This window comes from Phaeodactylum tricornutum, chromosome 8 (assembly GCF_000150955.2).
Source record: "Phaeodactylum tricornutum CCAP 1055/1 chromosome 8, whole genome shotgun sequence".
Taxonomy (NCBI): domain Eukaryota; phylum Bacillariophyta; class Bacillariophyceae; order Surirellales; family Neidiaceae; genus Phaeodactylum; species Phaeodactylum tricornutum.
The window spans coordinates 350,982-366,164 of NC_011676.1; the positions used below are offsets into that span (position 1 = coordinate 350,982).

Consider the following 15,183-nt stretch of genomic DNA (forward strand, 5'->3'; position numbering starts at 1 on the left):
CTCCGCTTCCTCTTTGATTGCCATTAGCTCTCCTTCATAAAAGCCTTCAGGGTTGCCATTGTATTTGAGGATGAGGTGAGTTGATGTAAATAGAAGACTGCACTGCCGGCTTCCTTCTGCTCTAATGTGTAAACATTGGTTGAGGTGCATTTCCAAATCTTTCCAGTGCATAATGCTCAAGCTTGATGCAGCATTGTCCGGTGGAGTTGAGAAGGTACTTGAAGAGATGGTATGGTGTGTGAGGTGTGAAGCACACTTGGGCCCAAGCGCAGCAGTCGTGTAGCCAAATGATTCTGCTCTTCAAACGCTCAAATGTCTTGCATTAAGCTTTGCTTTATATTACTCTTGCTTCCCCAATGTCACCAGCCTCCTGGCTTGGCCTCGAGTCAGTTTGCTTGGCTCCAAAACTGTTTCAAAGAAGTTGTCATCTTTGGCGTCGTCCAGAGTGTCACTTTCTCGCAAATTGTTTGTTTGTGTCTTCATTGTTGTCAACTATATCCTTTTTTGTGACAGTTTGTTCTCTGTGAGCCCGTGGTGAAGCCTTGACAGTCAACTGCTGTGAAATGGATTGATTGAAGCTTGACGGGTTGGAAGCAGCTCATCCATGCCAGTGCAATACCTCTACTATACCATATACAGAGCATACAGCAAGCATTGCATTATTTTTTATTTGCAAAATTTACTTATGTAAATGCTCTTTCACGCACAATCCAAAGTACTTAGAAATTTTCAGATTTGGCCGAAATAGCGATTTTTTCATGTCGTCTAGAGGCCGAAATAGCGGTTTTTCTCAAAAAAGTAAAAATAATTTGACGCATCACGTCGTGGATGGAAGCGGAGACAGACATTTTACAGTGGTCTTTTTCCCACGTCTTGCATGCGAGCCGTCGGCTCACACTAAAGGACCCGCACGCAAAAGCGTTCATTCACTGTCATTCGTTCATTAGTTCATACGCTCATCTTTACAACTTTGTTTCTTCTCTCCACTGTTGCGATCTGAAGTAGTGTATCGGTTGGCACACGTTTCTTGCTCATATTCTCTTTTTCGAGACGTCATCGGTAGGCCATTTTTCAGATATTCGCAACAAACATTAGAGTGCGATCCGATGAACCAAGTTCTAGATCGTTCTTTCGATTCGGCGGGCTCAACCGAAAGTAAAGTTGCTATTCCTGAATTCATCCCCGCTAGCACTTGGCAAGGATCCAAGTCGGGCTATTACTTCGGAACATCAGTTCGAGGAACGGGATACCACCGGGACATATCGACGCAGCACCAGCAATCCGCTGCTTTGACCAGCAGGCACGCGACACACAACGGGGGTACAGTCACCGAAGAGCCTCACAGCAATGGCAGTCGCAAGCGAATTCGAAAGAGCGTTCAAATCGACGAAGACCAGAACGAAACTCGTGTCATATTATCGCCCGAAGAGTTGCTGGAACGAGCCGAACGACAACAACGAAATTCCTCCAAAAGTACAGCTCTGCTACTCGACTTGACTCCAAAGGGTATGCGCAAGGCGGTCAATGCTCTCAGAAAAGCAATTGAAGTCAATGAATTACAACGGGCGCAGCACGTGAACGAGCCGGAACGTTACATGGAGAGCGAAGTTGCACTGTACGAGCACATAGCAGCGTGGAAAGCTATTGCCTCCGATCCCACTAGACTGTTTCCGATCGCGATAGAGATGGAACTCGTACAGAACCTGCTACAGCTGCTGCTCCATGATAATGTTGATCTTGCAGCGGCTGTCATATCAACACTGGTGGAGTGGCTCGACCCGGACCTTTTACAATCCAAGGAGGAGAGCGAAAGCGGCGAAGAGGAAGCAGCTCTACTAGCGTCAGTGGCGGCTGTTGCATCCATAGTCGTACACGAAGGAGCGGAACCCTTGGTATCGAATCTTTCGCGGCTGAACAGTAACAACGAAGAAGACGAAGTCGGCAAGGGTATCGAAGACGTCATGACCTTGATTGAAAATCTAATCGAGATTGACAGCCTATGTGCGCTGGTGGAAAAGGTGGCGTTGGTACCCAATGAGAAGTCATTGGCGGCGCACCTTTGTAAAGACACAAAATTGCTTTCATGGTGCTTTCAACAAGTCGAAGAGAATGGATCACTCCGGGACAGGGCACTCGAAATTATCTCGCTCATGGCTCCAAAGGAAGATGTCTACGATGCAGTTTCGGATTGGAGTCGACTCCCACCATACGTGTCCAGTTTTGCCGAGCAGAAAGAAGACGGCAAAACACAAGATAACAGCGCGACTCTCGACGGAATTGAGATACTCCTACAGACCGTAGCTGCCTTTCGCAAAAGGCAACCGGCGGATGAAACGGAAGTGGAACGATTAGAAAATGCGGGTTTGATTGTTACGTCAGCTCTCACCTTCAGTTCGACCAACGTGGAAGCCTTTTTGAGCGCTCAAGGTATCGAACTGGTTATTCGCTGTTTGAAAGAACGGGTGCACGCCGGTGGCATTGTTCTACCATGGCTGGACTGGACCGGAACCGATCACGTCTACAAGACAGCGTGCGAACACATGATCGTGGCTGGTTTTCTGAAGTACCTGTTACCGCTACTTATGGGAAATCATACTCCAAAATCTTTCGACATGGTCCAAACGAAAAGGACGAAGCGGTCCTGGCAGACAAATCTGGAAACAACTTCGATCCGCGTGCTCTATGCGCTTACGCGCTATTTGACCGACAAGTCTCCGGAAGATGCCAAGGCACGACTGTTGGCCAAATTTGCCACCGACTCGGCCAAATGCGATCGCGTAGTAGAGCTCCTTCTGGAGTACGACCAAAAAGCTCGCGTCGCTGAGTACAAGTTTTACCGTTCGGACGTGGAAGAAAGACTGAGACAGGACTACGATGATTCCGAAACGGCCACTGGGATGGTGGAAATGGCCGCCCTCGAAGCCAAGCTGACGGGGGGAGGAGACGTCTTTCACCGGATCGGTGCAGTTGCGGCCTGGTTGTGTGTGGGTAGTAAGCGGTGTCACGAGCGAATCTTGGCAACTTTGCGCCAGCACGATTCCGGCATGAGTCTGGTGCAGGCCGCCGTGTCCGAATTCGTATCGGTTTTGGACGAAGCATTATCGGTATCCCAGCGCGCTCAGCTCCAGAGCTACCTGCAAAAGCTTTAGTACATAATGAAGTTACTTTTTAGACAATAAAAATAAGGTAAAAACTGAGAATGGGAGGCCTGGACAAGCACTTCGGTAGCAATCCATTCCAAACTGTTGTTGGACATACATCTATCTTTCCAACAACACAAACGAATCCGCCGGACTACATTCGCACAAACTTTGTCCACATTCCACTATTCCATGGGCTCACTGAGACGCATCCACCGTCATTGTCTGGTTGCTCCAATTGTAGTAGGTCGAAAAAGTAGTCTGCAAAAAATCCCCAAACGTTTGATCGTCACTTTTCCACCGTTGAACCAAGGGTGGTACCTTGCCCCCGTCGTGTCCCGCTTCGAGAACTTGAGCACGAGATCGCGCCGCCGGGGGTTGTAGGACAAAGGTGGGTGGTACGTCCACAAAGACGGGCAAGGCGATGCGGGCCGTCCGCGCCGCCGCGCTGGCCGGTTTCGACACTCCGCGCACACAATGAGGTGTGGCTGTCACCGCTCCGCCGGTGACAATTTGCAAGCACTCACCCATCTGTACCGCCACACAGTCCGGTGGAATGTTTACCTTTTGAGTTTGGCCGGAGCGGTGAATGACGTACAAACCGGCAGCGGGATCGGGGGATTGGTCCAGGACTTGTCCCGTTTCGTGATCGACGTATAGGTCCCCGGCGAGGGCGGTAAAGAAGCCACTGTCGTTGTGCCAACCAATCCAGGAATCTTCACGACTCATATTCTGTGCGGGCGTTTCCGCATGGAGAGTACCGTTGCTCGGCTCGTTGCCGTCCCTTTGGACGTCGGTGACTGTGAGTGGAAAGTAGTAGAGCAAGCGGGCCTTGACCTTCTCCGTCGCTTGCATGTGCGTATACAAGAAATCTTGTGGATAGTCCGGGACCTTTTGGGCCGCCAGTTGGTCAATATGTCGCGCCAAGGCCACCACCGTGTCTTTCAAAATGGCACCCATCGTGTTGGCTTGTGTTTGAAAGTGGGGGAGACTGGCTTCGGCCGGCCACACGTTGCACGGATAGGATACCGGATAGGCTTGACGATCCGCGGCACTACCGGGACAATCCGTGACCGGATTGTAGTAGTAACTTCCCTTGGCAAAATCGGGGGTATCCCCCATGCGTTCCTTTCCGTGCGACCAACCAGCGTTGTACAGAGATACGGGATCTTCCAAAGCGAGCAGTTGGGAGGAGGGTAACTGGACAAGGTCGTGAGCCCGCGGTAAAAAAGCCTGTTTGGCCTCCACAAAGCCGGGTACGTTTCGTATCGCGATCAAACCCGTTCCGTTAGCGCCCAAGGCCTTTTCAAGTGTCTCTAGAACATGAGTGCTTGTGCTGTTGTTTCCGTGGTTAACGGCGGAATCCGGCGTGACGCTTCCCGGTGCAAGGTCACTCCAATCCAAGACGAGGATGCTGGCGTACTGGATATCGTCCGTTTCTGTTGATGTCATTGAGAACGCTGTGTGGGATAAGGAACGGCTTTGTTGTTGTTGCTGCGAGTAGTCACTTTCTGTTATTAATGTAAGGAGAGGTCCTTTGGGTATGGGTCGTTCCGGTTCTGTGGTGGGCGTCCCACTTTTGTTCGACACCTACCAAATATGGCATCGATCGATCCAACAGGAGGAACCACTGCCAGTGATAGAAACAAGTTTACAATACGACCGGATCGCAAAAATCAATTACGAGGGTTGGGGTTTGATTCCGTCCGTGCTTTGCTCTTTGACAGTCCCGAAACGGTCAATTGTAAATGTCCGTCACTTTGTCAATACCTCACAGTCAATAGATCCGGTGGCTGCGCAAAATCATTCGTGAATGATCGAAAATAAAATAAAATAACGGCATTGAACGTTTGGGCATACTCTGGAGAGCCCGCCGGAATATTCTTTTAGACATATAACCGTCTGTAGCCTTTCATGCATATACAATGATTGTCTGCTTCTCGTGTGTTTAACGTCGGACGTTGCCGTGAGCGAAGCAACGCGATTCGATCGATCCATCGATTGATTCTTCGACCTCCTCGCACACCACGCTCGTACACGCGTTCTCGTTCCTTCTTCGGCCTCTCGTCGCCGGTAGGGTAAGTGTGTGTCTACGTTAGGACTTCCTCTCTAGCGGTCGGTTCCATTCTTGTCCGGGTCCAAAGCCACATTGCAGTGACACTCACGGAGATTGCGGAAGTCTTCCTTCTCCACAAGCATTGTTCTTTGTCAACCATCAATTACACAATGAGTGCTCCGACAGCGGCCGTCGACGATGACTTCAAAGACGCCGCGGAGGAAGACTACGACGAAGGCGTCGCCGGCGAATTCGAAGTGACACCGGAAGAACTCGCTACTCTCCGTGCTCATCTCGCTACGGCGTTTCCGGAAGACTTTCTGTACTTGTCCGACGCCTACATTCGCTCCGTGGCGTCCAAGCCCTACTCGAAAGACCCCTCCGTGCGACGCCCCCTGGAATACTCGCAGGAAAAGCTCACGCACGTTATGCAGTGGCGAGCCGACGTTGGCGCTCCCACTATGCAGGACTTGGTCAAGCTCGCCAACGGCCCCAGCGACGCACCAGAGGTCGTCGAACAACCCGAACTCTACGCCAAGGCTAAATCCCTCGTGGTGTCCCTCAATACCGGAAGTTCCTACTGGCACGGCTTTACCAAGGACGGGCGTCCCGTCCTGTGGTTGCGGACCAACCGCAAACCGTGGTACCCGGACGTCGACGCCGAAGTCAACGCCCTCATGCTCCTGTCGGATGCCGGAATTCGTGCCATGCCCCCGCACGTTACCGACTTTGTGGTTATTTCCGAATCGTCCTATCCGCCACCGCCCAACCCCAGCTTTATGATTAAAATGCTCAAGGCCCTCGTCCGCGGTTATCCCGACCGCTTGCACGAATTGCTCTCCGCGCCCGTCTCGAGCATTATTCAATTCGTCATGAATCTACTGTTGCCGCTCATGCCAGGCCGGCTGGCTTCCAAGGTTGTCTTGTTGGGAGCGGACGACATGAAAAGTCGACTCGCTGCGTTCCTCTTGCACGGTGAAGACGACGTTCCCACCTTTTTTGGCGGACCGGCTAATCACGATGAGTTCTACCCGGAAGAAGGCAAGTGCGTGAATCGGGGACGAGGAAACTTGAAATTTGACTTTTTTGGAATGCTGGAACGATTGGAAGCCAGCAAGGAAGAATATCTCAAATTATCAAATCAAGGATGACAACACCGCCAACAAGGAAACGTACACGTGCGCTTCTGCTTGTTATCGAATTTCCCAGGAAGGTGTTGGTCGGGAACGAAAATAAGTACGGCGATGAAAATAATGAAAAGGGTGTTGCATACAGATATCTATTCTACTTTCAGTTAGTCAACTGTCCGCTTAGCCGTCCCAACAATCCGGGAGGTCGATATCACCTGTTTGTGTTAAACGCGTTCAAAGCGAGTATTCGTAATCAAACATGCCAAGTCGGCATAAACTCGTGAAAAATTCATATGGTCCCATTGGCTTCAGCCCTCCTTGTGATCAGACCCGACTGTGAAATACCGGTATAACCACAATCTACAGGGTGCTACTCCTCCATACTACCGACCGCGGTACTATTCTCCCCAAAGGTTGTGGCACGCAAAGGATAAATATGTATATTATGCGAAGAATCCGGCTGGCAAATGAGTCTACCTATCAACATCCAGAGATTTAGTGTCATTCATACAAAGAGATAATTTGTTATTGTTCACCCTATTTCACGAATTGCCAAAAAAGTCCCTAATCCGTACGAGTACAGACGGTTTCGTTCGATAGTAATCCTTGCGGATCGCCCACGGTATGTTTTACCCTGTCTTCCACCATGGCAGGACAAGGAATCCGTTCTCCCATCATTGCCCCCTTAACTTATCCTACCACAATTGGTGCATCGCTTGTTCCCGAACAGTGAGAGTCCTTGCACTTCGAAACTCACAACAAGTAGTCGCAGTAGAAGCGGCAGTAGCGCTACAGAACTGCCAAGAAGTGCGGAAAGTATGGAACGCTTACAGAACCTGATTCGTAGTATGCCCAACGGGATGGGCGGTGACGGTCCGGGCGCCGACGTGCCTCTTGCGGATTGTGCCGAAAAGATTCACGTCTCGTCCCTCGCGTTACTTAAAATGCTGAAACACGGACGCGCCGGAGTGCCTATGGAAGTCATGGGACTCATGCTGGGTGAATTCGTGGACGATTACACCATTAATTGCGTCGACGTTTACGCCATGCCGCAATCCGGAACCACGGTTTCTGTGGAAGACATCGATCCGGTCTTTCAGACCGAAATGACGGCCATGTTGAGGCAAACGGGGCGTCCCGAAGACGTCGTCGGGTGGTACCATTCGCATCCCGGCTTTGGTTGCTGGTTGTCGAGTACCGATATCAATACGCAGACCGCCTTTGAACTGCTCCACCCCCGCTGCGTGGCGCTCGTCGTGGATCCCATTCAATCCGTCAAGGGCAAAGTCGTCATTGACTGCTTTCGCCTCATTAATCCACAAGCACTCATGATGGGACAAGAACCTCGTCAGAGTACCTCCAATATCGGGCATTTGCAAAAACCCTCGATCCAAGCCTTGATACACGGATTGAACCGACACTACTACAGTATCGTTATCGATTACCGCAAAAATGAGCTGGAAGAACAAATGCTGGGAATGCTACACAAGCGCAATTGGGCGTCTTCGCTGCAAGTGGAGCCCTTTGAAAAGCACGACGCAACGTCCAATGACCTGCTGTCCCGTATGCTCAAGTTGACGCAAACCTACAACGAACGGGTACAGGAAGAACAGGGCAAAACGGAAGCACAAGTGTTGGTCGATAACGTGGGAAAAGTCGACCCCAAACGACACTTACAAGCGTCCGTGACGGAACTCATGAACGTCAATATCATCCAATGCCTAGGAACCATGCTGGATACGGTGGTATTCTAGTATTCCATCCAAAAATGCGGAATAGTAACATAAAACGTTCCTTACACCAAACCACTGTACTTTTGCTTTAAACGGAAGCACGGCTTTGGTCCATGCTGGCAGGATATACCAAAGTAGTGTATATGCGGTGTACTCCTCTTTTTCTGTCAGTTACTCTTGCTCTAGCTCTCTTTTTTAGAGGGAATTCAAAGTTTAGAGGTAGTTGTGGACCATTTACAGAGCAGGTTTTGCGACAGTGAAACGTTGGAAATGCTTCACCTGTTCAACCCGGAAGTAGTTCGCTTCGTTCGCCGTCTGACCAGCGCAGACGAATCAAGATCACAATCACGTCAGTCAACCCGACCCCATTTCGTTCGCTCCCGCAATTAACTTACTGTAACACTTCACGCTCACAGAGGCAACACTGAAAAAAAAGCATTCCATAGAAACAGAATCAAGCCATTGGTTTCGTTGTGTGCTTACACTCTACTTATTTCTCCTGCGAATTCTTCGGTATCCATCGGACAGCTCCAGAAGAGTAAAGAGAAAACGAATCAACAAAATGCGTTTGACTCTGCCGATTGCTACACTCGTAGCCCTTGGGGCATCCTCGTCCGTCTCGGCCTTTGCGGTCTTGGGTCCGTCATCGAGCTCGCACCATACAGCGGCTCTTGCCCGGACTTCCTCCAAGACAAGCTCCCGTCTGTTTATGAGTGAACCATCCGATACGAGCACGGACGACACCTCCTTTATTTACGCCAGTGACGGTGACAGCGATGTCGTCGACACGGAAAGTTCGAATTACACACCCACCGCTGGCGAAGCCATGGTCTCCAACATTATGGACATGATGCCTCGTCAGCTAGGTGCTGACAATGTCTCGGACGAAGCCAGATCAGCGATCAACGAAGCGCTCTACAAACTCGAAGCTCTTAACCCAACAACATCCCCCACCGTCTCCCCTCTGCTCAACGGAGTTTGGGAACTACGTTACGTGGGCGGCTACTCTTCCGATTGGGCCTTGCCTTCTCCCACACGCCAACTGGCTCTCTTTTTGTACTCCGGCGGATACAGTCCCGGAACATTCGCTCTCGCTTTGGCGCAAAAGTTGCCCTCCAGTGTGGTGGACGTGGGTGATTTGGAAATCGCCATTTCGCGACAGCAGCCCCGCGTCGAAGCCACCGTGCCGGTCAAAATATTGGGCGGCGGCGAATCCAAAATAGTCGTGCAGGCCCGCCTCGAAACGAAATCAGATTTGCGGATGCGCGAAACCTACGAGTCGGCCCAACTGGTGGGAAACAACGTCATTGAATTGCCCCAACCACTCCAGTACGCGCGGGATTTGTACGTCACGTACGTCGACGAAGACTTACTTATTGTGCGTGACGCCTCGGGTGTTCCCGAAGTCCTCGTACGCAAGGAAAAGACCTTTTCCAAAGTCTGGGGCGTTGAACCTGGACAAGCCGATCTAGATGGAGAAGGACCGTCCGGGGTGAGTGAGTTTTAAGCCACCATCGCACAGCTCAGCGCAGTATCTATCTTTAGGAAAAGAGTAGTACCCACCATATACCTCCTATACACGCAGGATGGTCGTCGTAACAGGAATCAGAACATGCTAGTGAAAACGAATAAACACGTAATAGCTTTTATATTACGAAAGAGTACGTAATTGTTAGTATAAACATCATCTCTTTGTTCATCTTGTCACGGGAGAGATTCGTTGCAAGAACTGGCAGTCCGTCCGCATCCTCAGCAGTAAGTTGCCTTCTTGAAGCGTCGCGTCTCACCGGTGTGTTATTCTAGACCTCCGGTACACCGTCAAATTGCGCCAAGATATGCTTGCATACGAACATTGGCCGGAATATAGAAAAAAATGTAGAGACATCTCGCACCTTCCAGGTGGACAGCGTTCGACACCCGGTTGTACAGCAGGCAGAATATACTCTTGCCTATTAATCACTATCTAGTTCATAAAGTGAAAGAAACGATACTTCAAAAGCTTCGACTAAACGGAAGCGAAGCTGGACGGGTAGGCCAGGAGCGATCATATCTTTCAGCACCAGTTCGGCGAAGTGATGTTGCCTTGTGGGATTGCGCTTCTAGGACAAGCCGGTCAAAGCCTGGATGAAAGGTCAGTGGCGAGAGGAGACAATTCCTTTTATTGCCTGAAATGCCTATATTTGAGGCGCTCTGCAGTAGCGCAGGTCGACGAAGGCGCACTCGACGCTCAATCTGCAAGCGTTCACAAGGCATCATTGCTTCAAACTCCTCACGGGGAATACCGTACGCAATTTCAAAGTCAACAGAGGATAGCTCCATCTGCTTCATACGTTGAAGTGATCCCGAAGACATTGAGAGGGGCCGCGAGATTTGTAAAGGGGATTCGGCGCCCTTTCTCTTTTGATCGTCCACGTCTTCGTCTTTCTGTTCACCATCTTTGTCCATCTCCTCATCGACAACAGAGTTGGATCGACGGACCGTCACAGGCTTCATTCTTTTCTTCTCAAGACTGGGCGCCTGGAACGACAGATTCCAAGGAGTGGCTTTTTGTGGGGTTCCGCCTAGACGTTCTAAAATACTATCAAATTTTTCGTTTGCCACATCAAACCACGTTTGTGATTGGAACCGAGAAGGAATTGATGGCTTGCGGCTTAGCAATATTTGCTTCTTAGATGCCTTGCGTGGTAACCATTGAAAAGCCCCGTCCATCCAAACTGAAGCGCAACACCCCTCCATGTTCAACGTGTGTCCGCATCCTAAATCTTCGCGAAACAGCTCCGACGTACCTACAGAATCTGGATGCATCGTCTCGACAGACTCACTACAATACAGGTAGTTGTGAAGGAAGAGGTCATTCTCAGTCTGATCTACCAGCTGTGCTTTTGGGGTTGACTCGTGAACTGCAGATCTTCGTGATCTTGGCGATAATTCCGATAGAACTTTCATGGCAAATTGAAAATGATTCTTGGCGTCATTCCTGGCCTTATTATGGAAAGGATTCCATTTCAGAGTAACGTCATCCAAGGAAACTATACTACTTGCAGATTTCAAACTTTGAATTGGTATGGCCTTTGGTCCTTCACCCTTAGCTTTCGAAAGATTGCTTGTGTTTCGGCTAGCAATGCATGACCCAGGCGACTGACTCAAATGATTGCAAATTAGAGGCATAGGCACTCGGATGGATTTCTTCTCTGTTGCTTTGTTTTCATCCTCCGCATTTTCTTCGCCGAGAATTAACTGTGACTCTCGCAAACCGACTTTCTCAAAGTGTGCGGCATTTTCCATGAACTCCGAATAAATCTCTGACACAGCGACGGTTGGACGCTTCAGGAATTGAGAGCTCACAGGAGAAGCATGCGTGGCATGTGAAAGACACGCATCGGCATGGATGTTGCTTCCCGTAGACGCTGATTGTGACTCGTTTTGGAAAGCAGCAATCTCGGATTCACTCGGTATTTCCAGAGATGAAGCTTGCAATGCCTTTAGACTTGGGCATGGTATCTCACCACGTAGGTACAGATCGTTCGAGAGCGGAAGCATCAGCGAACTAGTCTCCCTGGCTATGCTTTGCGACTGGGGAGAGAGTTCCTGTACTAAACTGAATGTGTGTTGTGGATGAGAATCTGGTAGAGTAAGACCTGAACTTTCAACTTCGACACACTTGTGCCCATTTCTTCCTCGAAGTCCTCGTACTTTCATTGGAGGAACGCCACCAAGTGGTGGCGAAAAACTTTCTTCTTGTAAGGTCGACATGGAGAGCGAGTAAGAACCATCCACTTGAAGAGAATCACTGCCATCCTCGTCAAAAAGCGATTTCGGTGAGAGTATTGTTGAAGGAGGTTCTTGTATCTGTGTCGTTCCGGAGACAGCGTCATCCGCTGTATACAAAGTTGGCGGTGAAAGAGGCTCCTCTCGTTTAACGATTTCTTGCAAGCCTTCTTTATGTGAAGAAGCGATAAGTTGCATCGATCGATCGGAAAGCTCGTGATCCAAAGGACCGCCCACCTTTGCACTGCGACGGACACCGGTGCCGGAATCGTGCAGATGTTCAGCCAATACGTCTCCGAAAGAGGGTTCCGCGTCATTACTTCTATATTTGGGATCGTTTTTCATCCAACGTTGTAGACCTAAGTTATCCAAGAACGATTTGGTCTGTCTATGATGATGCGGAGAACCAATTGTTTTCCGGCTTCGCAACTCAGCTTCGCTGTGGACCAGCGTGTGATCGTCCACAAGGTGTCGTGCAAAATGGGTACGTAGATGATTGTGAAACGAACCAAAAGACGGGATTACTTCATCAACAGCACGCAAATCCAAAACCCCGACTTTTTCAACACCCCTTCTCCGCAGGCGCCTAACATAAGTTATTTCCGGAACGGAAGCCCGGCGCCGCAACGATTCCAGATGAGGGCGGGCGGTGATGGCTGAAGCCAGCAACTCCGTATCGTCCAAGCCGTACGTGGATGCCTGGGCCGCAAAGTGGTCGTCGCCAGCTTCCGCTGCCCTTTCTGCTTCCCATACCAACTCCGCCATCTCCGCCACCCTCAATTCAGTTCTAATTTGCTGGGCCTTGCGTTCCAAATATTCTTCCGAATCTGCCAAAATCACGTCTTCTTCATCCTCGTCAGGACTTTCGGGTCGCGGTAATCTGCGATGTTCGGTACGATCAAAAGTGCGAATATTCATACCCATTACTTGTCTGCGATGCGGGCGATTGGGAGAATAGTGCGACATCGGATTGTATAGCAGCGTAGGAGGGCGTATTGGAGAGGAATAGAATCCATCAGAGCGTGACCTTCGTCTCAAATGAGATGGTCTCAAAGGTGTTGTCGGTTTAGGAACGAGAGAAGGATCGTTGCGGGCAGCTAGTAGGAATGCTGTAGGACTAAGGGAAGCAGAGCTTCTGTTTTCTACCGTAGCACTGCTCCTCGTTTCAAGAGATGTCGTGGATGAGGACGTTCCGTGCGACGTATGTAGCATTTGTTTTTCTGAATCTATCGGAAGTAGCGCCGCAAAGGAGTGTTCGGAGAACGGCAGCTGAGTGATTTTCCGAAAGGCGCCGTTGCTGGTGAGCGAACACGGACTCTTATTGTTGCGGCTACCAGGCTCTACATTCGCATCATCAATGCCAGTACGACCATTCAACACCTCATCCATCGCAGTACTACAGTCAACACCATTCTCATCTTCGTAGATATCATCCCTGAATGCCGAGGCAAAATCCCGGGTCTCTGAGGGTGTTTCTTGCATCATGGTGGTAGTGGAATTTCACGAGCGTGTTCGCAATGGTTCACTAAATTGGCACTATCTGGAGACTTGATACCTCTACCGAGGGTATCGACATTCACGGCTGATGGGGATGTTGGATTCAAGTAGCTGCTGTTCCAAACAACCGCTCCGTTTTCACAGTCAACACAGCTGGACCACAGAGATGCAATGTCCAGTAATATCGTTGCATCCGACTCGATGCGCTAGCTAGAGAGAGGGAAGGCGCGTGAAAATCCAATGAACAGTGAAAGGGGTTGACGAGAACTCGCGGCTGGCTCGACGGTAGAATATCTAGCAGGATTCGGCGACTCAACGGATTGGTGCGCATACCATTTTTCGAAGGTTATACGCTCGCTTGTCGTGCATACATACATTTAACGTAAAACCCTTCAAAGTAGTATACTTAAAGGCGATCGCTACTAAATGTTGAAGAGGACGCGCACTACACCTTATATCTATGCCGTTCAGATTTTTTCGAGACACTGACAACGGTTTCGCAAATGCATAGTGACACCCACCCTGCATAGTGACCCTGGCACGGGCACCCGGTCGGGGCAGTGTCGTCCCTACGGCAACACCGTTCAAGTTGGACTGGACACATACCAACTGTGTGATTCGCGCGTCCTGACCATGCATAATCAACAAAATGTCGGAAGATGACGGCCTCTACGACGATCTAGAAGTTGACCCTCGTCATAGCACTAGTAGCAAGCTGCTGCCGCAATCGTTTGCGTCGCCCAAAAAGCAGCGGTCGACTGGAACTCCAGCCGCCGCCGAGGTTGTCCCGGAACGTCCAAGATCCTTGGCGGAGGAGGTATCCTACTTGCAAGAAAAAGTCAACCTGCTAGAGACCGAAAACGAAAATTTACAGCGCAACATGGGGACGTTGTATCGGACAGCCGTAGCTGAACTGGCCCGTAAGGACGCCGAAATTACGAGACTACAACAAGAAATCGCGGACCGCAGCTAATTCTGACATTAATATCCATCCTTGGTGTTGTAGGTCGTATGCAATGTACCGCTTTCAGGAGTCTTGGCGACGCTGCCACCGCTGCCCAAGGTTATGCAGGCTGCTACGCAGATCCCGAGATCATCATCATCTCCGAGTTCCTCGACAACACGTCCAGTGTGAAATGATAGCCCTCCAACACAGGTCTCCATCGGCAAAATTTGACCGTAAGGAAACACTTTAGCTACTTGCAACAAATCTACCGGCATCAGTACCGGTGGAGATGACCCTGGGATAACCGGTATGCCAAGCTTGACGTGGCTTAGCATTGCGTGGCGACCACCAGGCAGATGCGAAATGACGCCAGGAATGCTGTTGAACTCAATTGCATTTCTAAATGCACGCACTGCCGCTTTGGTCGCGTCACGGGTTCCGTGTTGATCAACACCGAATCCCATCTGAACGAAAAATAAATCGGATGGAAAACGCGGCGTCTCCACAAGCCGAGCGCCGAGACCGACCCGTTTCCATTCTTCCGACCACGCAGGGCGGTCGCTTGGTGATTCGTTCCATTTCGATAACGTCCTCCGGGAAAAAGTGTTTATGTTCACTATCTTAAGTTGTAGTCGCGATCCCACCGCCGGCCGCCACACCATTGTCAACCGTTCTGGCGTTTTCTTCTCGTGATGGAGAACGAGAAACCTGGGTTCCAGTTTTCATCCGCGGGCCGAAGATTGGTCTGTTTCTGTCTCACCAGAGAACGAGAATGCGAACGATGATGTCGCAGTCCGAATGAGAATCAAAACTGACGTGCTCCACCACTTGTCAGAAAACATGCAGACTTTACGTGCGTCTGTGACACTTGCTTCGCCCTCCAATTCCAGCATATGTGGTCAATATAAGCAAA

The 15,183-nt window shown here is 50.1% G+C and overlaps 7 protein-coding genes across 7 annotated transcripts; 5 read left to right on the forward strand and 2 right to left on the reverse strand.

Annotated features, from left to right (window-relative positions):
• Positions 1-999: 999 nt before the first annotated feature.
• Positions 1,000-3,149, forward strand: PHATRDRAFT_45809 (predicted protein; the record flags this gene model as incomplete). Its single annotated transcript, XM_002179985.1, has 1 exon — positions 1,000-3,149. The coding sequence occupies exon 1, from the start codon at positions 1,107-1,109 to the stop codon at positions 3,147-3,149; it is 2,043 nt and encodes a 680-aa protein (XP_002180021.1). The 5' UTR covers positions 1,000-1,106.
• Positions 3,150-3,608: 459 nt separating this feature from the next.
• On the reverse strand, positions 3,609-4,451 carry PHATRDRAFT_12544 (predicted protein; the record flags this gene model as incomplete). Its single annotated transcript, XM_002180183.1, has 2 exons — positions 3,609-3,872; positions 3,942-4,451. Coding segments are annotated over 2 exons (774 nt in total), but the record flags the coding sequence as incomplete, so codon positions are not given.
• A 790-nt stretch (positions 4,452-5,241) lies between these two features.
• PHATRDRAFT_45811 (predicted protein) lies at positions 5,242-6,471 on the forward strand. Its single transcript, XM_002179986.1, has one exon. It carries the CDS (start codon positions 5,367-5,369, stop codon positions 6,345-6,347), a length of 981 nt encoding a protein of 326 aa, XP_002180022.1. The 5' UTR covers positions 5,242-5,366; the 3' UTR covers positions 6,348-6,471.
• A 551-nt stretch (positions 6,472-7,022) lies between these two features.
• On the forward strand, positions 7,023-8,138 carry RPN11 (regulatory proteasome non-atpase subunit 11). The gene has a single exon (XM_002179987.1). The coding sequence runs from the start codon at positions 7,145-7,147 to the stop codon at positions 8,078-8,080; it is 936 nt and encodes a 311-aa protein (XP_002180023.1). The 5' UTR covers positions 7,023-7,144; the 3' UTR covers positions 8,081-8,138.
• Positions 8,139-8,621: 483 nt separating this feature from the next.
• Positions 8,622-9,610, forward strand: PHATRDRAFT_45813 (predicted protein; the record flags this gene model as incomplete). The annotated part of the gene is made up of 1 exon (XM_002179988.1): positions 8,622-9,610. One exon carries the CDS (start codon positions 8,622-8,624, stop codon positions 9,564-9,566), a length of 945 nt encoding a protein of 314 aa, XP_002180024.1. The 3' UTR covers positions 9,567-9,610.
• A 441-nt stretch (positions 9,611-10,051) lies between these two features.
• PHATRDRAFT_45814 (predicted protein) lies at positions 10,052-13,312 on the reverse strand (the record flags this gene model as incomplete). The annotated part of the gene is made up of 1 exon (XM_002180184.1): positions 10,052-13,312. The coding sequence occupies one exon, from the start codon at positions 13,310-13,312 to the stop codon at positions 10,052-10,054; it is 3,261 nt and encodes a 1,086-aa protein (XP_002180220.1).
• A 628-nt stretch (positions 13,313-13,940) lies between these two features.
• On the forward strand, positions 13,941-14,662 carry PHATRDRAFT_45815 (predicted protein). Its single transcript, XM_002179989.1, has one exon. It carries the CDS (start codon positions 13,974-13,976, stop codon positions 14,295-14,297), a length of 324 nt encoding a protein of 107 aa, XP_002180025.1. The 5' UTR covers positions 13,941-13,973; the 3' UTR covers positions 14,298-14,662.
• The last annotated feature ends 521 nt before the right edge of the window (positions 14,663-15,183 follow it).

Excerpts from the sequence above, each read along its gene's own strand:
- PHATRDRAFT_45811 (XM_002179986.1), top strand. The coding sequence starts at position 5,367 with ATGAGTGCTCCGACAGCGGCCGTCGACGATGACTTCAAAGACGCCGCG.
- RPN11 (XM_002179987.1), top strand. The coding sequence starts at position 7,145 with ATGGAACGCTTACAGAACCTGATTCGTAGTATGCCCAACGGGATGGGC.
- PHATRDRAFT_45815 (XM_002179989.1), top strand. The coding sequence starts at position 13,974 with ATGTCGGAAGATGACGGCCTCTACGACGATCTAGAAGTTGACCCTCGT.